This window comes from Argentina silus, assembly GCF_951799395.1.
Source record: "Argentina silus genome assembly, chromosome: 7".
Lineage (NCBI taxonomy): Eukaryota > Metazoa > Chordata > Actinopteri > Argentiniformes > Argentinidae > Argentina > Argentina silus.
This window is the reverse complement of record NC_139661.1, coordinates 2,373,883-2,399,191: the sequence shown is the minus strand read 5'-3', so window position 1 is coordinate 2,399,191 and position 25,309 is coordinate 2,373,883. Positions and strand designations below refer to the sequence as shown.

Below are 25,309 nucleotides of genomic sequence, written 5' to 3'. Positions count from 1 at the left end.
TGAATATAGAACTTTACAAATACTACAGTCTTAATGTACACAGATTATTAAAGTTAGACAAATATCATAATTCCTCTACATTTCACATGGAGAATACTCATTTTCTGTATTTCAGAATGTGTAGACAGACACTCAAAAATGGATATGCGTTTATTTTTCCATCTGTTTATTGACACTATCTTTACAATGAAAAATACTAAATTCCACATTTGGGACAGTCACAGTAGTTGTATTCATGATGGTCAATGCATGAAACAGGACCTGATGCCACCTGCTGGCTTCTGTATCACTTTTCCCTATCACATTTTCTGTTGAAATAACAAACAAATATACTCCAAGAAAACAAAACACTGTCAAAGCAAACGAGACATGCCATGATGACGTAATCATCTCTGCATCAGACCTGCCTGATATGCAGGTGAACAATAAACACATGACTGCAGGGACTAAACTGACATAATGTTGACTATCATTTCAACTTTAAATATGTATAAGTAGTGTCCTTACCACATAAGCTCTCCAAATGTTTCAGTTTCCACACTCTCGTTAAACAAGCTATTGAGGAAACACTCAAAACAGAAAAAGTAACACCTCAAAGGAATGAGGAATCAGACTCAAGCTGTTTTTCAGTCTAATTGGACTAAGATAATACAGCATCTTACAATGTTTCACTTGTAAAGAGTATTTTAATAAATACTAAGCTTAGGACGCAGACAGATCACAAAACATACATACTTAACCCATACTTATACTTATTCAGAGTCACTAAGATTCCTAACATTGTTTATTGCCTAGAATAAGCCCTTTTAAAATACTTTTCATGTGCTGCACCATAACACACACACACACACACACACACACACACACACCAAATGCACATGCGCACGCATACACACACACACACACACACACACACACACACACACACACACACACACATACACACACAAACACACCTTGCCTTGCCTCTCTGAATCATAATTTAATGCACATACTCGAAAGGAAGACGAATTGGCAACACATTGACACATTGACACTGTATGTGAATGAGGTGGAACAAGGACAACGTGAAGGAGTAGGTGTACAGCACTACATCCGCACGTGAGGAGACCCAAAACCCCTCTACACTGTGTGAGCGAGTGAGCGTATCCATCTGCTTTGTGAGGTGGCGAAAATCTACAAATATCGACAACAGTGTAGTCCTCCGGGTCATCTTCCCGGACATTGGGTCTTCCGGGCAAACGAGAGGGGGGGGGGGGGTTGGGGGGGGGGGCGGCGCTACACTTCTGTGCTGTGGCTGTGGGTGACCACCTCCCTCATGGTGACGGAGCGGATGAGGTTGAGCTTGTGGTGGAAGCTGGCCAGGTCCATGGGGTCCAGGTCCAGCTCCTGCTGCTCCACAGTCCTGTAGCTGATGCGGCCGCCCCCGTTGCGTAGCCTCTCTGGGTGCTGGAGGTAGAAGGGCAGGGCGTAGCGGGAGCAGGAGGGGCAGCTGAAGGTACTGGAGCGGATGGGTTTGCGGATCAGGGGCGGGGAGTAAGAGATGGGCCCGTTGGCCTCGGATGAGGCCGGGGTCACCATCTCAGGGTCACCGCCGTGCACGGGCGTGGGGGACGAGGACATGGTGGTGGTGAGGTCCGGTTCCTCCTCCTCCTCCTTCTCTGACGCCTCCCTCTTACAGCAATAATACTGTAGGTGGAGCAGAGAGAATACAGGTGAGGGAGGTTGCAAGCTGTCAATGACTGTAAAGCATAAACTGGTTGGTACTCAATATCATTGAGAAAGCCCAACTATATGTAGTCACGGATGTGCAAGGTAGGTACAGTAGCCTACTGTAGACAGACATCTAATCCTAAAATAAGGACAAGACTTGCCTACCTGCAACCTACAGTAGCACAGTACTGCAACAATGGTCAGTAAGATGACGGTAGCTAGAATTCCACCACAGATAACCACTGTCCCGGCTGACATTCGAAATCCTCTCCATCAACACTCTGTAGACAGGGCAGAGAGAGAGACAGGGAGAGAGAGAGAGAGAGAGCGAGAGAGAGAGAGAGAGAGAGAGAGAGAGAGAGAAAGAAAGAAAGAAAGATTAAAAGAAGGAATAAAGAAGGGGTAAGGGGGAGGCATTGCTTAAACTGATATCATGCAGCTCTCGAATGTATAGATTTGTATCCTAGCCAACCGCCATCAATGAGATGCTGAGACGGTTGCTTTAAGTAACCACTCTCACTATTTAAATCGGGGTATTAAGCATGGGAATTGGCACTCCCTCAGATCATCACTTTGCCTATAACATGAAAGTACTCAAATAAATTAACACCCTCAAAGAAAAATTCACAATTACAAGCGGAATATTGGGGAGCAGAACATAGGACATTTAAACTTTCTGGGGCTCAAATTCACACACAAACAATCATCATAAAAAAAAAAAATACAGATTTTATTCATAAAGAATTGGTCAAGTTAGAAGAAAGGCTGCGTTATATTATAATGTCATCTAGGCTACATGTACCTTGCCGTATTTCAAGTCAGAGGTGAGTGAGAGAGATGATGGGAATCGTTGTCCCTGATGCTATGACCATCTCGTTTGCTTTCCATCCTGCGGAGGTTGTTGGGGAGTAAGGGGAAACGTCATACTGTGTCTGTGATACTGTGTCTATCATACTGTGTGTGTCATACTGTGTCTGTCATACTGTGTGTCATACTGTGTCTGTCATACTGTGTGTGTCATACTGTGTGTGTCATACTGTGTCTGTCATACTGTGTCTGTCATACTGTGTCTGTCATACTGTGTGTGTGTCATACTGTGTCTGTCATAATGTGTCATACTGTGTCTGTCATACAGTTTCATACTGTGTCTGTCATACTGTATCATACTGTGTCTGTCATACTGTGTCTGTGACACTGTGTCTGTCATACTGTGTCTATCATACTGTGTCTGTTATACTGTGTCTGTCATACTGTGTCTGTCATACTGTGAATGTCATACTGTGTCATACTGTGTCATACTGTGTCACCGTCATGAAATAATGCATGCGAGTGACACAGCAGCATGATGTCATCAAACCTAACATAGCCCCAACACTTAAGGAGAGTGAAGCTGTCAGTGAATGTCAATAAGGGCTTAATGAAGTGTCACTTTAAGAGTAGTATCCAGGACATCATAGCACTGTACATGATGATGTTTGACAGGGTCATATATGGCTATATAAGGACAGATTGGTCACACGTATCCTCAGACCACAAAATGGCTAACAGCAATCTTGGAGAAGGAAAATGGTGGCCATGCTTCAAATCACTTCTTCTTCTTCTTCTTCTTCTGCTGTGAGTCTGGCATCGTCAGTGCATCTCTGAGACCTCTACTGATTGTCATCACCCCCAGGGTCCGACCAGCTCATCGGAACATATCGTATGCTGTTCCCATGACGACCAGGCCTGTGCATGAGTATTCGCAGGGGGAGAGAGTCACTTACACCCACACAATGACCAGTCTGCTGTGATTCACCATCAGGCACAAATCACTGGCCAGCCAGCCAGCCAGCCAGCCAGCCAGCCAGCCAACCAACCAACCAGCCAACCAGCCAGCCAGCCAGCCAGCCAGCCAGCCAGCCAGCCTACCTGCCACATGCACTCCAAAGGTCAAACACACAGGCCACTGCTGTCACAGCAGAGGACTGTTATCTTATGTTGTCGATTGTTTGGCGTATGATAAGATTAGTCTGTTTTATTTGGTTTGATTTTATTTCAATGACTTGCCTGATTCTCAAATATATTTATTATTTGAATGTTGCTTTCTTTCCGTTTGGAATTTTACTTGCGGATGTATTTCTATGATCTCTTCTCTTGTTTAGTAGCACTTTGTAACCTTGTTTACAAAACCCTGTACAAATAAAAGTATTATTATTATAATTATTATCTTATATGATGGGTTACTATTATTATTATTATTATTATTATTATTATTATTATCGTATAGGGCAGGCTGAGCCTCCAACTTCCTCCATCCTTGAAGTTCAAATCAGACACACCTCTGAAAGTGCATTGCGGAAAGCTGCTATCTGCAATGGATTAAATCCCAGCCTCTGTTTCCATTCCCATGTATCACTCACCTGGAGACGAATAAGAGGATGCAAGGTCACAAGTAGAGATCACTCAGTGTGGACATTATCTTTGGTATCCGTCTGAAAAATCAATTCAATGTCACTTTGCTGGAATTACATAGGGCAGATGAGGAATGAGGGATAAATAAAGATGTCCCCCCTACACAAGAGGTGTAAAGGACATGACATTGACCATAATCATTGAGAATATGGCTCTCAGGTTGTATATCTATTGATTGCTCTCTCAATATATGGAATATGGAAGTATATGGAAAGATTTGATGTTCATCAATAACCATGAAAGTTGTCCTGGGAGTGAGGTATTATTTAGAGAAAGGCGTTTTACATTCTACCTTCTACCGCACTTTCCAGTTGTTATTTGACCACTGATATATGGGGTGCATGTGAATTATTTTTCACTCTCCACAAACCGTATCACACATCACATGAAATCCATGTAACATTTACGGTGACCCTCACATGCGATAAAAACAACAGTTAATCACACATACTGCACTATAACCAATCTACCATTACACGAATCACACACGTTTCAGGGGAATGTTTGTATCAGCACCATGGACAGCCGCCCCATGCGCCGAGAATTAGACGACATGATCCAAACTTTAGCATCCAGTGTGCTATCCCAACATCAACACTCACAGAGCCAATAATGAGCAGAATACACCCAATCCATTAGGACACCGAAACTTTTCTAATCATCATCCCAAAAAGATCCATGCAGGGTTTGTGATGAAGTCAACGAAAACGCTCCGACACAAATCCGCCCTGGCAGGAATTTTGAGGAGACCAGGGAGATATCAATAAAGTTTTCAATAAAGTACTTGCAAACTGTAAACTGTAAACGTACCTCTATCAGTAGTTGAATAGTCCCATTTCGCGTCTCCGGCGCCTCCGGCTCGCGTAGCCCCGGTTCTGGGCATCCGTGTGGCAGACACGTGACGCTCACAGGCTGCCGCGCCTGGAGGTGACGGTAACTCTCCTCCGGTAAGGGACTATGCACACATCGGTCTGGTGGTCTTGAAAGTGTAAAAAACGAAAGTGACAAAGCATGCGGATTGTATGTGCTAAAGCACCTATTTGGTGCGTCGCATCAAAAGAAATGAAGTTCAGTCAAAATGCCATTCCAATTCTCCATCCTTGGTCAGTTCGACAAAGGCTTGCAATTACGGTCCTCAAATGATATCAAGAGCGCAAGTTGATGAGTCTCTGGAATGCCGAAAAAGTGGTTGCTGCTGAATAGTTAAAAGTTCCCAAGTTAATTTTCTCTCTCCCGCGTAATTTTGTCCTCATGCAGGAAATTTTGATAGGGGAACGCTGAGCAATACTTCCAAATCAAACATCCTAATATGCAAATAACATGTTTCGTCGTTCCATTTCGAGTGCAATGCTTCCTTGTTTGTCCCTGCAAAAAAACAACAACAAAAAAAACAATTGATAAACCACTCCCTCAAAAATAGAAAAGGTTGGCACTTGGTTCAACGATTACTTTGTCGTTAATTGTATTTTCTGCGCGCCTTATCCGGTCCAATACCGCTTGTATTGCACCTGAACAGGACAGCGGACCTCCTCTGCTGATCTGACGAAATGTGGCCATGCGGCAAAACAGCGACGCGTTGTTTACCCTGGGTTGACGCACTTTTACTATAAGGCGCAGCACGCAGTTGACTTCCATGATAGAATAACTGTGCTACAATGTCATAATTCTTGCTTCAAGTGATGGATGCATGATTAAAGAATTAATTTCGATTCTTTCTCTATCAAGAAATGTGAGTTGACAGGACCATATGGACCAGGAATATACCCACCATTCTGAATACACCTATACTGATATTTCAATACAACTCATGAGTTAGGCCTACTTTACCGCCATGATCAATGTTTGTGAATTGGTGAATGGAATCTTTCTGAATTGGTGAATATATTTTCGTTTAGGACACAGATACATACCACGTTTTGATAGAAATGCCAAATAACTTTATATTTTGCAACAACAATTTTCATCGGAAACATTCAGATGATGTTATTACAATGTTGACCATAAACACTGAAAACTAATTCTCATCTGCGCAGTGGCACTGCATCAAAATCGAATACTTACATACTTTCTTCTGTGCACCCATCTTAAACTATCCCTCTCATGCTGTTCTTTTTCATGCCACATAGCACACAGACACACACACACACACACACACACACACACACACACACACACACACACACACACTAGTTCAGCACTTTGCTATGCACTGAATGCCACCACTTTGAGTACAGCCAAGAAAAGATAGTTTGAGGGAAGCAAAAAAATTGATTTTATTACATTAATTATTCACATGTTAAAGGAGGCTGAGATTCCACTGTGTTGTACAGACAAGGCCTTGTAATATTTATGAGTGGAGAAGCAGCGGAAGGTTGGGTTATTTTACCCCTTTCCTGTTCCTCTGTGTCTTCCATTCAGGAGAGCTTTCATTATCCCTATGATCCCCTTAGGAACCCATAACTGGGCTATTGACCAGGAGGAGTCAGAACACTCACACAGAACCTGCACCATCATGTCACTAGATGCTGGTGTTTCAGACATGTAGCCCACTCACTGCACAGTATGATTGTCTTTGCTTCAGTTATAGGGAAATGATTGAACATGATTGAGCAACACATACTGTCAGCTCTCAGCAGTTTGCTTTTATGTGTGTTTGAAATGAATTCAAACTCAGCTGGAATGAGAGTCATCATACAGTCCTCTCTCTCTTTCTCTCTCTCTCTCTCTTTCTCACCTTCCATCCTCTTGTCCTCTCCACCTCGTCTGTCTTTACCTGCCAATAGCCCTCTCTTTTAACGACTCAGTCTGCCCCATACCCCTCCCTCCCTGCGCCCCTCTTGCTTTGATTGCATGTCCAATACTGTCTGCTGGCCGCTTCACAGTTCAATAAGACAAACACGGTCCCAGTGTAAGTCATCTGCTTAGCATTGATTCCCTCTGTAATGTCAGATGTAATAGATTAGGATATTTATACCTGTCAAGGTCATCGAACAGGTCAGCCCCAAACAGGTTTTTCAAAATGAGATGTAAAATTGTTGTTTTGCAATTGTTCAACAATGACCGTCATGGTTTCACTGAAAATCTGGGCCCCTTTGCTCTATCATCGTTCTCTCCGACATCCTCCCTCGGCTGTCTATGAAAACGTGAGGCTGCTGTAGAGCTGCCTCCTCCTGGGCTTGTGTCATTCCAGAGCACACAGTTATGCATCACTGGCCCAACTGACAAGAATTGAGAGGAAAAGACACAAAGGCATGAAAGAGCTGCTGAATCCTTAATGTGACACTGCATAATGATACCCACCAGCTGGTGTTGTGCTCCCAGTATCTTCCATTTGGACAAGTCCCCTGTTCAAAGCTCTGTCATGTTTCTATTGTACAAGCATGTTCTCATTCACAAACAACACGAATAACATGGTTTTAAACCAGCGGCATATCTGATATCTTTTCATACACAATACGATAACCTGACACACACACACACACACAAGGGGCTGTTGAGTGCAAACGCAGCTGGGAGCCTGACGTTCAAGCCCTGAGAAGGCTTCCCTGTACTTGGGGTTCTTTTCCATAATTATAGCAATAACCATTTATGCATAATCCATCATAAGAGATAGCCGTAGAGAAACAGGAGCTCAATACTGCTTGATAGAAGACTACACTATCTCCCTGCTGTGGGTATTGATTTGCGGTGGTGCAGTGCTGAGTCTATGGACACTGGGGGGCTATAAAACTTTCCTTGGGTTCTGCCCATCTGATCACTCATGCTGAATGACGAGAGCTCTCGTCCCCACCGGCCAACTTCAATCTGGAGGACTGGCACGATCACTTTATGATACAGATGCTATAGGAGTCTCTCTGACTTCAACCCATCTGCAGAGCTGTAATTCAGAGCTCTGTAATGTTTTGTGACAGTTCTTCAACGTTCATTATAGTCACTCCAGTCATCTATGCCAAATTAAGAAGACAAGATGAGTCCTCTCGCTTGTGGCTCGTCTGGCTCCAGTTTTGTCTCATCGACTGTTGACGAACCAGCCCAGGGCAAACCCTTATGAAAGTGCTGCTTTTTGACAGAATCACATAGAAACAAATCTACAGTAAACATGTCCCCGCGGCTTTGTCTCAGATATCACTTGTGACATATGAACATATGAACATACAAACGGATGGAGACCGATCCACAGTCCCCTCCCTGATTTCATCGTGGGGGACCGTCAACAGCACATTTAGGTTAGCTGCAAATTTGATAGAATCGCGACACATAATTTAGAGAGACAACAGCCAAAGTGCTGTGAGAGTGCTGTGAGAGAGAGTGTTTGCTTTGGTTAACTCCTCTGTTACCAGTTGCCCAACCAGTCTGCCTCAGTGTCAGAGTAGATCAGCTTTCCCTAAGCGGGGATTGAACTCACAACCTTCTGCTTGTCAACCGGCCAAGCTAGCTTAGACAGGGTCATTACACTATCCCCTCCATTCAGGAGAGTGTGCTCTCAGCAAGTCCCTCACGTGGACCCTCAAATGGACAACTTTGCTCACCATCCCACTTCTGACACCAGCGTACTGTAACAAAGGATGGGGTAAAGTACCTTGCCCTGACCAGGGATCGAACTCACAACCTCCTGCTTGTCAAGCAGCCTATGCTAGTTATTGCCCCAGTAAAAGCCTGCTATACAGGGTTTGTTACAGTACTTTCTCAAAGTCAATATGAAATGTTCCTCTGACCTCTCTGCTGGATGCTCTTGCATGGCTTTGTTATCTTTTCATTAGGTTCAGAAGTATACAAGTAGTCCATTAAAGGTCAGCCGTTTGGCCAGACAGTGACTTTAGTGTGAGGCTTCAGTGCTGTGGTGGAAGAGAAGGTTTTCGTTGAATTCTCTGAAAGTGCTGCGGGCGATGAAATGTGATGTCGGAGAGATCCAGTACATTAGCCGTAGTGGCGGCTCTGGACCAGACCTCAGAACCGCCCCCCAAAACCCCAAACCCCAATGTTTATAGAATATATGGAGTTAGCCTCATGTTACTGCCTCTGATGTCAGAATGCACGGGAGGCGACCACTTAGCACCCGCTCCATGCGTCATCGTTGGGTCTGGGTAGGAGAGGTCAGAGTCTGGATTCATTCAAACATCTCTCTGTTCCTCAGCATTAGAAAAACACCCCAAACCTTTTAGACAAAACAAAGTAAGAACCTGTCTTCCGCTTGTCTTCAGGGTTGAGGGTGAGGTGCTCTTGGGGACGGCTTATTCCCCGAATAACCCCCCCCCCCCTTCCTTCCCCTCCCTTCCCTTCCCCTCCCTTCCCTTCCGCTTCTTTCTCGTTTGATGTCACACAATATTTCACTGGCCTATGTCCAAAACCACTCAACATGGTTATCTGTTTGAGTCAATAACTTGCATTGGGGTAAATACACAACCTAGAGTATGACCACACTGATTTCAAGCGTGATATAAGGACTTCACTCAGGGCAGGATACTGATATTGACCCTCACTTACTGGAGAGAGCACCAGATAGTACTCTAACAATGTGTATGTTGGATGGATTCATAATGTTGATATATGCAAGCAAGAACATGCACTTTAAAAAAGATTAAATGTTAAGTTTTCAATGTGTAGAGAATGTTGTGTTTGTCACATCACCTATATAATGCACATAGCTTGTGAAGGCGGGTTAGCTAGCTACAGTACAGTACATGAGCTAAGTCAATGTACTATGTCATACCATGTCCCAACTGATTACAAAGACCCCAAGATCCACTCTGAGCACAGAACTAGGAACCAACAGCAGATGAATAATGAATCAAAATGTTTCTATTTGATGGTTTACTCCTCTGAGTTGTGCGGTGACCCCACTTTTAGAGAGGGCTTTTTCAAAGAATTCAGGTCTGTATCCATTGAAGCGCATGGGAAAGCATCTCAGGAGGAACCTCTCTTTGAGGAGGAACTCGTAGGCTATTAAAAGGATACAGAGCCTAAGAGCACCTGGCCTACACAGCCTCACCACCGCAACTCAACTCACCGCAACGTTCAATAGAATGTGTTCTATGACTCTCTACCAATATCATATAGAGTTATGTGCTTTATGTTTGCATTATTCAATAGTCTGTGGGTCAACTAAGATTTTGAGAATGGTGGAACTCTTTGAGCTTTGAGATAATTCGATGATTTTTCCAGCAGTTTACGTTAGAAAGCATTTCATTCCAATTCTCGGATAGTTACGTTTGACACATGCTCTCTCTGTCAAGTAATCATTTCAAAAGTTCTTTTTTTTCCATATCTATTTCCATACAACCATCAAAGTAGTCTTGACCTACTCATTACGAGTACAATAGCGTGTTATTCTGCAGCTGTTGTTCAACAAAGCGGTCCAGTAATCCTGGCCCCTATGACATCACTCACTGGCTCCACTCTCCTTTATGCCAATTACACCATTAATATGCATTGGCAACATTAGCATATCCTCTGAGGTATTAGCATTACCCCTGACACAAACATCAAGAGAGAACAGATGAGTCAGAGCACGGCATGGAGGGAGTGGGCTGAACTGGCCTAAAGATATGATAGGTCAGCATTCATTACATGCCTGACTTGGGAGGGCTAAGCTGAGGAGGGGCGAGAAGGGGGAGAGGGCCTTGAGAAAGAGAGGTGACAGGGAAGGTTCAATAGAGTCATATTGCCTATCTAAACTGATGAGACTATAACAATGCGAGCACACGCAAGCACACACACACACACACACACACACACACACACACACACACACACACACACACACACACACACACACACACACACACACACACACACACACACACTGCAGGAGGCTGCCAAGTAGAGATTTCCTGTTGAAAGACAAAGTCTATGCATATTTCATGGAGAACATGGCATCTTAGTTTCTCCGGTGTGACAATGAGCACTTATGGTCTTGTGTGCTCACTGGCCTGTGGCACCGCTGACACAGATGCCACAGATTTATTTCCACACAGGAATTTCTCCAGCCTTGCTATAGGAGGAACAGCATCCATATTCAGGATTTTATAGGCTACTACATCAATGTAAGGTTGTATGAGGATGGAACTTGACAGATTATTTCAGGTCACTGGGTTTGTCGCAGCAAGGCGCAGCAATATTTACTGCAGTTCTGTTTGGATTCAGTTGTTCAGCTGTTGGCTCACATGCCCCTTCGTAAAAGTTGTGTGTGTGTGTGTGTGTGTGTGTGTGTGTGTGTGTGTGTGTGTGTGTGTGTGTGTGTGTGTGTGTGTGTGTGTGTGTTGAACGGGTACACTCAGAGGGTGGTGTTCAGTTTGGAGTTTGCTTTGTGGTTACACAGCTGTGATCCTCACTGACTCAACAAACAGCGAAGACACACACACACACGCACACGCACACACACACACACACACCCACACACACACACACACACACACACACACACACACACACACAGCCAAATAGCTGTATGTGGGGGCTTGCTCTGGGTTGTGGGATGAGCAATGTTGAAATCAGTTCTAAATACAGATCACATGCAATGACTGATGATGATGTCGTGACTTCCTTGATTCTCTCTTATTAGCGAGGTCAAACTGGACTAAAATGAAGATGGAGACCAGCATCAGGGATTTTTTGTGAATGCCATGAGCGCCTAGATATCACTTACTGTAAGAGGCTCATTAAAACCAGCATGGTTTTATAATGACCACTGAAGTAGCACTCTATCCCTGTAACCCTGAACACAGTCAGGGATCTATTTGGTCATCCAGCTGGAACTGCTCATTCACCCATAGTGGAGCCCTTTAGGACCTTTCAGCGCCAACTCTACATCACTGTGCACCACAGTAGACACACATACACTCATTGTACACAGACACACACAGGGAGGAAAAAAAGACACAGTCAAATAAAGAGCAAGGCTCCATAACATTCTTTCATTTGATGGGATATTCTTTTGTCTATACATTTCATTAGGAACAAGAGAACAGAGCAGAATTATGTTATGTTCTGACGTGATGCATGCAGCTCTCTGGGTGGGAGACAGCATTGCTCGGATGGCATGGCGGCTGGAGAGCTGAGTAGACCCATGACGCAATCTATGAGGAGAGAGACCGCAGAGTGATACACACCTTGGCCATTATTCCACATGAGGGAAAGTTACTGGAGCATCTCATCTCAGCCATGAGAGAGAGAGGGAGAGAGGGAGAGAGAGAGAGAGGGGGGGGGAACAGAGAGATGGGGGCTATCTTTTATTCATCCTCTTGTAAGTGCAGTCACAGTGGAGGTTAGGGCCGGCAGGCCTCTGCGTTAAGCTCACCGTTCCAAGTGGGGCCAGCCAAATCAACTATGAGCCTCCGAGGTCCACCTCCAAGAAATAAGCTCAAGTATACCTGTAAGGATGGTACTGTATACCTTCCCAGTGAAAATAAGAGGTACTTTTCATGTTCTGATTGCTTAATAAAAGACACATTCACAAAAGGTTCACATACATTCACATAGGTTTACATAATTGTCTCCCTTTACATGGATGTCAAAGGGCAAACAAACATGATTTATCAACAGGTGAAATATAACCTTATTCTATGTGAAAGGGAGAATTCTGTAAGTCTTTTAATTCAGTGAAATGGAGAGATAAATAGCGTTCGTTGTGACAATAGAGGATTTTGTTGAGAGATGTGAAAGTGTGACAGGGACTTTCAACGGCATTGGAGGCTGGTGGAGGTAGAATTCCGAAGACGGGCTCATTGATCCCATTCCTCATTCCATTCCATGCATAACAATGAGCCTATCCTTCGATTTCTACCTCCACCAGCCTCCCTTGCTCAATGGCAATCCCTCCCCTTCCTCCATTCAACACACAGCACAGTGTCATACAAGATAGAGTGCTTATTGATATTGTAATAGAACCAGATATAGTCTGGACTCTTGAAGTCTCACCCCCAGGGAAGAATGTGCATGTCTCTCCATCAAGGTAATACCTACCAGGCAGACATTGGTGTGGACGATGCCATAATTTACCTGCTACACAGAGCCCACTCCCATTTAGATAAGGCTGGCAGCACTGTGTGGGTCATGTTCTTTGACTCCTCCAGTGCATTTAACACCATACAGCCTTTACTACTTGCAGATGCAGGTGGACTCCCCCATTGTCTCCTGGATTACAAACTACCTGACCAACAGGCCACAGTTTGTACGGCTGCAGGGATGTGTGTCGGACTGGGTGGTGAGCAGCACTGGCGCCCCCCAGGGGACAGTTCTAGCTCCCTTCCTCTTCACCCTCTATTCCTTGGACTTCAGGCACAACATCTGCAGAAGTTCTCGGAGGATTCTGCTATTGTGGGATGTGCTAGTGGAGGCCAGGAGACCGAGTATAGAGGACTGGTGGACAGTTTTCTTGAGTGGTGTGAGCAGAACCACCTGCTACTCAATATCAGCAAGACAAAAGAGATGGAGATGGTGGTGGACTTTAGGAGGACTAGGGTCCCCCTGTCTCCTGTTTCCATCCAGGGAGAAGACGTAGAGGTGGTCCAGAGCTACAAGTATCTGGGGGTGCACCTGGACAATAAACTGGACTGGACTGGTAACACAGATGTCCTGTACAAGAGGGGCCAGAGCCGGTCTTATCTTCTGAGGAGGCTCAGGTCCTTTGCCGTGTGCAGGACTCTGCTGAACATGTTCTACCAGTCAGTGGTGGCCAGCGCAGTGCTGTACGCGGTGGTATGGTGGGGGGGGGGGGGGGGGAGCATCAAGGAAAGTGATACCAAGAGGCTGAACAAGCTTATTAGAAAAATTGGTTCTGTCCTTGGTGTCATCCTGGACACTGTGGAGGAGGTGGCCAATAGGAGGATGAGGACCTCCTGGCCATCATGGACAATCCCTCCCATCCCCTACATGACACTGTGGCAGAGCAGGGAAGCTCCTTTAGCAATAGATTACTACAACCACGTTGCACTAAGGAACGCCTTTTCTATCTATCTATCTATCTATCTATCTATCTATCTATCTATCTATCTATCTATCTATCTATCTATCTATCTATCTATCTATCTATCTATCTATCTATCTACCTGTCTATCTGTCTATCTATCTATCTATCTATCTATCTATCTATCTATCTATCTTATACAGTCCAGAACCAAGTCATATGCCTCTCTACTGATATGATCAGACTCTTGCTGCCCTCTGCTGGTCTACTGTAGCAATTGCATTTTAGGCCTCGTTACAGTCGTCAACAAAGTGACCTGACCAGAGAACATTTTACCAGTGTTCAAGAAACAATAATTTCAAACACTTAATAACCTCTCACAAAAAGTACCTAAAGTCTCTAAGTTTAAATGATTAATAAATGTTTAGATTTTGAAATTCTACTTCTGTGTGTAAGTAAAACCAGTGATCTCTGTCTAAGCCAGAACTGCTGCTATAACAACAGTGTGAAGTGCACTTACTCACAAAGCCTTCATCTCCTGTTCTACATGAAGAGAAAAGACAAGAGTCAACTTTGCAGAAAGGTCAAGTAAACTAGCTAACATGATGTCTTGAGGCCAGTATTACAGACCTTATCTATCACTGTTTATCCCTCAAGTTAATATGCCCTCATCTTATCCTCCATCTATCTGTCCTTCCCTTATCATAGGTTGTGTGATAAGATTGAGGACAATGCTTTCACCTGTGGAAATTACGCAGCGAGGAATATGCAAACATTAAAGGTTATACAACTGTCCAGGTGTACTCCGTGTCAACTACAGTACACTCACATACTGTATCCATTTTGATGGGCTGTATAAACGTTGTATAAAAGTTAGTCTACCTCTATCTCCTGATAAAAGTGTGTTCCCTACTTGGGAATGAGCCACTAATTCCAAGATATAGTGAGCTAAAGAGAGAGGGAGAGAGAGAGAGAGAGAGAGAGAGAGAGAGAGAGAGAGAGAGAGAGAGATAGAGAGAGAGAGAGAGAGAGAGAGAGAGAGAGAGACGGAGTGAGAGAGAAAGAGAGAGAGAACCTTAAGATGGGGAAGATGGTGTGTTCAGCTTCAGTTAGCTACCCATTTTGCCCCTGGACAGGCCTATCTATCGCCTCAGCCTAGTGAGAGTGAGAGTTGTGATTTATGAGCAGTCATAAATTAGCTATATAAGCCTGGAGAGACCGAGGTATACTCACTGGGAGAAGGCTGTGAAGGTGAGTGTACTTGTCACCTGTAGCCATTTCATAAATTATTTAAAAATCTCATAAGATATGGTGCTGTTGGATCTAAATGCAGAATCTAAATGGGCATACGTGACAAGGATTCCAATTTTAGGAAAGAAACTTTTTTTTTTTTCTTTTTATGCAGTGAATTTCTGTGTGCAACAATAGAGTTACATACTAACTCTACATAACTAACTCTAAAACTGCTGCCCTTTAATATCTCTCCTCCCCTCCTTCCTCCTCAGATGAAGCTGTCACTCTTAGTGGTCCTCTCTCTGCTCCACCTGGGGCTGTCCTGTGCCCAGGGGGCAGGTTCGCCTCCAGGTCGTCTGCAGGAGATAGTGAGGAGGAGCTCACAGAGAAGGAAAAGTAAATTACATTTTCCTATATCTCTAATTCAACATTGTTCTTTTTCCACTCTATTACCATATTTGACCTCCCAGAAAGGAATCCTAAGCCACTGATGTTTCTAATGTGTTTCAACAGAACAGCGACGATAATGATGATAATGGTGATTATGATGATGTTGATGATGCCTGTCTCACCATTCAGACAATAAGGCTAAAATGACTAAAATGACATGCAGGTTTGTGACATTGTGTCTTCTTCTGTACCCCAGTGTCCTTGTTAAACCCAGCGCTGGAGGGTAGGGTCCCCCCCGTGGCCAGTAAGAGTCCAGTTGATGGTCCACTGACACCTCCAGACTTCCAGGACCAACAGGGGAAGACTGCTTCCTTCATGTTTGGCGACAACGTCAATCTGGAGTGGGTGAAATGGGAAGGCTCCCTCCCCAACTCTGCAGTGGGCATCTACAACAGCTACACCGAACGCACAGACTACATCTGCAAATACAACTGCGAGGCCGGCTTCTACACCCCTAGCAAAGGCCCGTACTGTCTCTACCCCTATGGAGCCAGTGAGTACCGCGCCTCGGAGTTTGAGATCCTGATCAACAAAGACAACTTTGAGTTTTTGGAGTGGATGGAGGACTCCTATGGCTCAGTGCCCCAACACTCAGTCAGAACGTGTTCCGGAGTGGGCATCTATGTGGGGAAGAACAAGTACGGCCTAGGGAAGGTGGTCCCTCAGTTTGAAGCCTTCTTCCTCCCCTATGAGGGCGATGAGTACTGGTACAAGAGCTACCAGGTCTTGACCATCAACAGGGACGCCTACAGCCAGCACATCTCCCATGTGGAGTACGGCATCAACGAGGTGGAGATGTTCCACTACCCCCCAGAGACCATGCGCATCTCCAGCATCACCAACAACGAGTGCCAGATGGTGGTGAAGACAGTGACCATCACCAAGACCTCGGAGGTGGAGAGCACCTGGAACATCGGCCGCTCCACCATGCTGGGGATCACCGCTGGCATCACTGCCAAGATCCCCTTCATCAGCTCCGGAGAGGTGGGGTTCAGCGGGGAGAAGACTCTGCAGTTCTCCAGGGGGACCACCATGGTGGAAGCCCTCAGCCACTCTGTGTCCGTGGAGATGAACGTCCCACCCAACCACTCCTGCAGCGTACGAATGGAGGGCCGAAAGATCACCGCTGACATCCCCTTCACTGCCCGCCTCAGCCGCACCTACAGCACTGGCGAGACCCAGTGGACGTCCATCTCAGGGGTGTATGATGGGGTTCAGATCGGAGAGGTCAGGGCTGTGGTAGACCGCTGTGAGCCTGTCCTAGATGCTAAGCCTTGCCTCTAAAAGACTGGCATGACACATACTGAGACATCTTAAATATGCTGTTTATGATCACAGGCAACATATCAACTCCAAAGCCACAATGACACTGATGTGATACAAACAGCATATTTTGCACAATTATAGTATGCTTTACCTGACCAGTTGTAAACTTCAAGAATCAATATCAATAAAGTCTCCTGTCATTATGCTGTTGTGATGAATGTTATTCACAATTTATGTTTGAGAAACAAGAATGAAAAACTAGAACTATGTGTTTTAAAATGTCTGCTTTGATTAATAATTGTGTACCTACTTAAAAATTCTATTAATTTCTATCATCTTTTTCCCAAGGATGTTATATTTCAAAACAATACTGTATCATCAATGTATGATAAGTTTACCTAAATCAAAGCGCTACATTTTTTATCAAATAAATATTGTCAAATATTTCACAGCCATGCCCTAATTTAACATTTAAATAAACATACACAAAGCAAACAGGGCTAACCTACTATATCCAGAAATAATATATTATTATTTTTGATTAGGGCTAGTTCATTATCAATAGAGAATATTAAGAAAAACAAAGTTATATGTATGTAATACCAGTATATATTCAGAATTCATATACTCCTGCATGATATAAAATAATCTCTATACTTTATCATATGATGGGATGCAATACACACAGCAGCAAAACAAAACATTTAAGCAAACATGTAATATCCCCACCTGACAAAATTCTCTGAAATGATCATGAATCAATCACTTCACTATGCATAAGGACAAAGTAATTAGTGGTAGTATACTTCACAGATTTGACAGTGAACATTTATAGCTCCACTATGGGCTATCAAATCATGAAACAGATCCTGTGTACATTTCCACAGCTCCCCCATGAAGAGAAACCCCAGTCTAACCACATTCTATTCTAGAACATGTCTACAGTTGGGCAGAGAGTGGATTCCTACAATACCGATTTATGAACCTTATGAACGTGGGAGTGTGAATGGAGTCTAAATCATCACTGCTCTACATCTTCAGATACACAGTATTGACTGGGTATAGGCAAATCATATATTTACACTGCATGAATCTATAATTTTCTTCATTTGATTAGGGAACTCAAATTACCAGTGAGCATAAAAGCATGATTAAAGAGATGCTACAGGACTTGTGTATATTTTCAGCTACTAGTTCTAAAATCAGTGCTCACAAGCCAAAAATATTCTCCCGAAATAGACTGAAATATTGTCAAGAAAATACCTGATTGACAGGGAGGGGCACACCTCCCTACTCACATGAGCAAAAGCGTATTTTGCAAAAGTTTGTTGGCCTTAAACTAAGGACTGTGTGGTAAAGAGGTAAAAAAAATTAGCATCTCTTTAATAGTTGAATGGGTGAAAGGCTGAAATGTGGGGTGATTATGAATGATCATATAAATGCTCTATCAATGTAAGGACCTTTATATTGTCCTATTTTAATAGGAACATAGTCTTCCATAATGGACAATAAACTAATTGATAATCACTATCTGTCTTGCTATCAGCCTTAAGAATAGCCGTAGCTGGCCTTGACACCTGGGATCATCAATAGATTTGGCTGTAAAGAACAATTCTGTCACGCTCTCCACTTCCACCTAGTCTGTACCAGTTACTTCCTCTCTCCTGTCTGTCTTTGCCTGTCTGTTTGTGTTGTGTGTGAGCGTGGCCAGGCTCCGGTTCCCTGTCACTCATCATCTCCACCTGCTCGTTCTGCTCACCTGTTGGTCATCTGCTCATCACCTCGCTGTATTTAAACCCCGGCTTCTCATCTGCTCTTTGCCAGATCGTTGTTTGTTGTTTCCAAGTTAGTCTTGTTCTCGACCGCTTTGTCTCATTGATTCTTAAGTCCTAGTGTTTTGTACTACTCTCTTTATGCTCCAGGACCTTGACCCGGTTATCCACCTGTCCGCCTGCCCGCCTGCCTGCCTGCCCTACCTTCCTGCCTACCCTACCCCATTTGCCATTCCACCCTGCTTTCCCCGTTCCCTGCTATTTCCTCATTAAATACCCTATTATTTTATATTTGTGTCCTGACTCTTTGTTCCGCACCTGGGTTCATTAGCTCTGACCTTAACAAATTCCAGTCTTCAAGGCAAACCTGGCCTTCACCCCCTTAAGGTTACTAATATCTCGCTGTTGCTGCACGTTACGTAATGTGGTTGTCCCTTGACATGACAGTGAGTATGGGTCATTGATAAAGACAATCGATAACGGGAAGCGAGGATGGGATCACATCCCTGTGCTATTCACAATTACACCATCAAAGCAAGTTGAATTCACAACATTACAATCAAACTAGATTTTCTAATCCAATGGGTTTCTCTGTCTCAGTCCGAGTAAAATCATATCCCAATGCATATTCAAAAATTCTTATGGAGGAGAAAACATCATCACAACCACTGCAAGAGCATCCATATTATGGGCAATACTATAGTCCTAAAGACACTAAAACCATCATAGAGAGTGGCATATAACATACCGTATCTAACATCAGCTTTACTTCTTACTTTTCATTATTGTAACAGTAAGCACTTTATATGAAATGAATGGGGAGGGAGCAGGATATATTACTAGGTCAATGGCCATCGCCGCATAGGGCCACTATAGTGTCTTTATTGGGGGCAATTACCCTACAGGGAGGTTTAAAACGCTGCCGACTCTGCAGATCACACCACTGGAGGAGGAACCTGTCAAGGTAAAACAGCTTTTTTAGTTTACTTTATCTATAAAACGTACGTTTACATTTGTGTTTTATTTTGCTGATTTCCAATATCATGATTCACTTTACATCTGCAGTATGATACATAAAGACTTGATTCATGCTTTGATCAATGTATAAAGTATAAGCATATTTTTTATAGTCCAAGCTAAGCCTTAAACAACTGGCACCAGACCCAGATGTATACTCTGTGATCAATATGCTCCTGTATGATGATGCATGCATAACAATAGCATAATACTGTAATTTGGGAATGTCTTCAGAAATATGATAAATAAGCATAATGTTACATATAGCCCCTCTCTGCTAGTTTAGCACTGTTTACGTTCTAGTGTGTGTGTTTTCCCCTGTGTTCAGATGAGGCTGTTTCTCCCAGCCCTCCTGGCAGTGCTGCAGTTCTGTCCCCTGGCCCTCCTCGCAGACCCCCTGCTCTACATCTCCCAGCTGGACGAGGGGCACCATGCACCCAGCAGTGAGTCACACTATGGTCAACAAGAAATACATACTAATTCTGGAGTTGAAAATAAGACAATCACGTAGATTTCTAAATAATATGTTCTTCCTAAAAGTGACAACCTGTGCTTCCCTGCAAAGGTAAAGATACATAGAAGTGTAAACAATATCCCACAATTGACACTTTTTCCGCTCTCTGTCCCTCTTCATAGAGCCCTGGCTTAACCCTCTGCTGGAAGACGTGGTCCCCCCTCTGGACACCTTCAGCCCAGCTAGACTGACAGAGGCCCCAGAGATAGACACAAACTCTGAGTCCCTGTTCATGTATGGGGAGAACGCCAACCTCAAATGGGTGAAATGGGAAGGGTCCCTCCCCAACGGGGCGGTGGCCATCTACAACGGCTATTCCGAACGCACAGACTACATCTGCAAAGTCAACTGTGAGGCCGGCTTCTACACCACAAGCAAAGGGAGTTTCTGCCAGTACTCATATGCTGACAAAGAGTACTCGTCCTCTAAATTCCAAGTCCTGGTCAATGTGGACAACTTTGAGTTTGTGGAGTGGATAGAAGATTCGTATGGAGCTGTTCCTCAACACTCTGTCAAGACATGTCCTGGGGTAGAAATATATGTGGGGAAGAACAAGTATGGTTTGGGAAAGGTTGTGCCGCAACATGAAGCCTTCTTCCTCCCCTATGAGGGTGATGAGTACTGGTATAAGAGCTACCATGTCCTGGCCATCAACAGGGACGCCTACAGCCAGCATATCTCCCATGTGGAGTATGGCATTGATGAGATGGAGCTGTTCCACTACCCCCCAGAGACCATGCAGCTTGCCAAGGTCACCAACCTGGAGTGCAGGAATGTGAAGAAGACGGTCAATCTGGAGCGGACCAGCACCGTGGAGACGACCTGGGACATCGGCAGGGAGACCCGCAACGGCTCCACCTCCACCATGAGTGCCAAGGTGCCAATCCTGAGCCCAGGGAATGTGGACATGTCCAAGGAGCAGACGGTGAGCTTCTCTGAGGGCACCACCATGTCACAGTCCATTAGCCACTCCATCTCCGTGGAGCTCCTGGTCCCTCCCAACCACTCCTGCGCCGTGCGTATGGAAGGGCGGAAGATGACGGCAGACATTCCCTTCACCGGCAGGTTGAGCAGGACTTATCAAAATGGTGACACCCACTGGACCACCATCACAGGCACCTACGATGGTGTGAAGGTGGGCGAGATCAACGCTGTGGTGGAGCGATGCCAGCCTGTCCCTGACGCCCAGCCCTGTTACCGGTACGAGACGGACTGAGACAGAACTCTTCAAGATATATGTCAGGAGAATCCCTCCAGAGAACATGCAAAGAAATAAGAATTCTTACTCTGAAAGAATGACTGTTTATCAGACAGAAACACACATCACTCAAAATTTAGATTACCTATGTCTATTATTTAGTTTATCTGACTTTCAGCATTGCCACCTTTTTGTTTCAAGAAAACTGTTTTTCTATATATTTCAAAACCATTAAAATCATCTTGGTGCAAGATTCTTGGTTATCTTTTTTTTTTACTGCTTACATCAGTGTGACTGGGAAGTATGAAAGAGTCTCTTCATAAACAATATAATCAACACACTCAAAGACAATAATCAAACAAACAATGACATACATTTCAACATACAGTTCCAAAAGCACTATTCCAAACAATCATTTTGTATCAAATATAAATATTGATTGCACTAGTGTGCAATGCGTTAGCTACCACAATGAGTGTGTGGATGCATTTATAAACTTCCAAGCTAGATGGCGGTACTGTTGGCTAAATGCTCAGAAGTCGGTCCGAAACGTCACTCTCAGTTTTTTGGCTACTCTCTTTGACTCAATGTCAAGGTACAGTAGTTTGGCCGCTCTACATTGTCCTCCTATTTGCACAATTTTATAGATACATTTCGTATAATAATTGAAATAATATTCAAACACCCTCCTTCGAAATGGATGTCCATGACATTAGTCGTTGATATGTGTTGATGAATTGAATCTGACCTATACATGCGTAAATTGGCTACAACCATTAGTAAAGGGCTACAACAATAGTTCAGGATTACAAAACAAGTTAACTTGTTGACAATGCACTATCATTGTCAGAGGACACAAACAGAAGAGGTAGTACAATAACAAATAATCTTTTGAGCACTTATGAAAAACGTCACGATTATCAGTAACGTTTGGCGTTGTGTGTCATACATTTTCAAGAAGGCCAAGCTGTTGAACTTTGTCACAATGAGGCGACTTTTATCAAAACTGATAAATCGAGTGTTGCTGAGTGAAACCTTTACTCCGAGGATGGCCTGTGAGGCAGGAGTGCACACACATGTTCGTCGGAGGTTGGTAAGTGTCATGATCTGGAATGAGACGAGATGAATGTTGTCACACGTTTTCTAGTCGTATAATCTACTGTATCCACTTCAAACTGGTTACAATGTTTCCATTGACTCTGGAGGCTGTTCGTCACGTCGTGTGGAGTTGCTATAATGTAACAATGCCTTAATAGCACTACAAATGTAACTGTCATAACCACAGTAATCTGGCCTAAACTGATGTTGAACCTATGTTTACAAACCGAACATGCCCATAAAATATTATATTTATATCATAAATATATTGTGTTCCAAGTATATACCGAATGGGTTTTTTCTGTGTCTTTGTGCAGGTTGTGGGACTGGGCAATCCCGGAATGAACGGTTCGCGACACAGCGTGGGTATGGCGGTGCTGGAGGCCCTCGCTGCCCGGCTCGGGGTCGCAGATCGCTGGCGCGGTGACAGGCATGTGTCCGGTGAGGTCATCATGTCAGACATCCAAGACACTCAAATCGTGCTTCTCCGACCACGGTTACTGATGAACATCAACGGTGTATCCGTTGCCAAAGCAGGTGAGACAGGGGCATCATGAAAAACAGGCTTTCAGCTGTCCCCTTGGGAGAACCCTTTGAGGCACCCTTATGGGTTCCTTGTGGAACCCTTTCGGGTTCCATTTAGAACCTTCTTTATAAAGGGTTTTACCAAGTATATACAATCTGCTTTTGCTCTTTTTTTTTGTCAGTGTTCTTTTTGTGCCATTCAATTATTATCAGGAAGATAATAAGAAGAATGTGTGTCTATTCCATCCACTAAACTGACTGTCCTATCCTCCGCTCAAGCTGGTAAATACAGCATCAAGCCAGAGCACATCCTCCTGGTCCATGATGAGCTGGACAAGCCCCTGGGAAAGCTTGCCATTAAACAAGGAGGGAGCGCCAGGTGAGTGGCACTGGAACCTGTCACGTTGTAGCATGAGAAATCTGGCAAGTGAATGTCATTGCGTTACGAAAATACTTGTTTTTATCCATACTTTTTGTTCCTGACAACAGACTCTCATATCATGCTCGCTTCATGTTGTTGTTCAATTACAGGGGTCACAATGGTGTGCGGTCCTGTGTGGACTGTCTAGAGTCAGACGTAAGTAATTCTCCACACAAACCTTCTATGTACTCGCTATCTAAAGGTAACAGCCAACAATACCAACTTCATACTTTGAGAGTCATTATGACAGAACACCTTCAGCCACAAATTTGGAGAAAATGCACATGGAAGAGGAACATGGATGATGACATTGTGATTGTGTGACCCAGGTGATGCCCAGACTACGTGTTGGGATTGGCAGGCCATCAGGGAAAACGTCTGTAGACCGGCATGTTCTTGGTCGCTTCTCTCAGGAAGAGCAAAAGCTTCTGAGTGTGGTTCTCAACCAGAGTGTGGATATCCTCCTCTCCCAGCTCACTGGCAAGGACACACAGTCCCCTCCATCACCAGCAGGGGGCAGACAGGCATCACGGACCAGTAAAGAGAAAGAGCGCTCAACCTCTCCACCTCAGGACTCAACTGGTCTCCAGACTTGAGCCTGGCACAAGCAGCTAAGCCTGAAAGAAAACTGCCTCATGCTGAAATGTGAATTTGTGGAAAAGTTATTATTTATTGAGAGATATTTATGCTCTGGATTGGGGTGTATATGAAATGAATTCCTGCACATAGTGTTCAAGTACGTTGTGTTCAAAGGTTGAAATGGAGATATGGATAAGATACAGCTGACTGCTTACCTACAGTCAGGAATGCACATCTGTCTTTTATTGAAGAGTAATCTACCTCATGTATGACTACGCAAGACAAATGATGTAATCCTGGACACTAAGACTTGTTATAAAGATTGCAATCTGCGGTGAATTGTCAGTGAGTGTTGGGAGTCCATGCAGGTCTTCAACAGAGCCTGCTTTCTCCATATTACAGATGCTTCTCCTCAGAAGGCTTCCTTGAGCCTCTCATCTTCGCTTATCCTCACTGGTGTTATTTCTGTCTCAACATCTTGATCCCATCCTTTGATTGTCACACTAACCACACTCTTCTTCAACTAAGTGTCCTTAATGAGTAGGAATAGATACAGTCAAGAAGTTTAGCATTCTCACAACAGTGAATTCCAGAGAGCCAACAAAAACAAGAGAAAAGAGCATATAAAACTACGGAAAGAGGCAGAGTGAGAGAAAGGAAAATCAATACAATGGACCGAATAGATTGCGATAGAGGGGGAAAGAAAGGCAGTAGAGAAACAAAGGGGCCAAACATTGTACGATGGGGCTGTTTGAAGCCCTCTGTTTGGCCATAGCTCAGAGTCACAATAGTGTCAGGGACACACTTGTGGATGTGGGGAACGGGCTCAAAGGGAATCTCTCCACTCATGACAGACCCCCCACCCCCCAGCCCCTTTCACTTTCTCTGATGTGACCCCCTTGAGCCACCTCTCTCCCCTGTCAGGGCACTTTCCCAGCTCCTCTGAGTGGTCAGCCTGGAAGAGTTCAGTGGTAGATTCAATAACTTTTCTCTGAAAAGGTCAAAGGTTGCAGGCAGGGCTGGACACTGGGCTAATAGAAGAGCCCCAGATTTATTCAGGAATGGTCTCCCCCCCCCCCCCCCCTCAGCAGCCAAGCCCAGTGGGGGGTCTTCCCCATAGCTCACAGATGTGCTAGGACCAGCTACACAAAAAGCGGGGGAAGAGCAT

The 25,309-nt window shown here is 44.3% G+C and overlaps 4 protein-coding genes across 4 annotated transcripts; 3 read left to right on the top strand and 1 right to left on the bottom strand.

The window, feature by feature from the left end:
* Positions 1-1,278: 1,278 nt before the first annotated feature.
* On the bottom strand, positions 1,279-1,971 carry fam163b (family with sequence similarity 163 member B; the record flags this gene model as incomplete). Its single annotated transcript, XM_083673087.1, has 2 exons — positions 1,279-1,689; positions 1,879-1,971. 2 exons carry the CDS (start codon positions 1,969-1,971, stop codon positions 1,279-1,281), a joined length of 504 nt encoding a protein of 167 aa, XP_083529213.1.
* A 13,602-nt stretch (positions 1,972-15,573) lies between these two features.
* Positions 15,574-17,035, top strand: LOC310806595 (natterin-3-like; the record flags this gene model as incomplete). Its single annotated transcript, XM_083672751.1, has 2 exons — positions 15,574-15,697; positions 15,948-17,035. The coding sequence occupies 2 exons, from the start codon at positions 15,574-15,576 to the stop codon at positions 17,033-17,035; spliced, it is 1,212 nt and encodes a 403-aa protein (XP_083528877.1).
* Positions 17,036-19,211: 2,176 nt separating this feature from the next.
* LOC310806948 (natterin-3-like) lies at positions 19,212-21,536 on the top strand (the record flags this gene model as incomplete). Its single annotated transcript, XM_083673228.1, has 3 exons — positions 19,212-19,235; positions 20,135-20,249; positions 20,443-21,536. 3 exons carry the CDS (start codon positions 19,212-19,214, stop codon positions 21,534-21,536), a joined length of 1,233 nt encoding a protein of 410 aa, XP_083529354.1.
* Positions 21,537-22,123: 587 nt separating this feature from the next.
* ptrh1 (peptidyl-tRNA hydrolase 1 homolog) lies at positions 22,124-24,470 on the top strand. Its single transcript, XM_083674248.1, has 5 exons — positions 22,124-22,611; positions 22,934-23,153; positions 23,421-23,520; positions 23,673-23,718; positions 23,892-24,470. Exons 1-5 carry the CDS (start codon positions 22,420-22,422, stop codon positions 24,156-24,158), a joined length of 825 nt encoding a protein of 274 aa, XP_083530374.1. The 5' UTR covers positions 22,124-22,419; the 3' UTR covers positions 24,159-24,470.
* Positions 24,471-25,309: the final 839 nt, after the last annotated feature.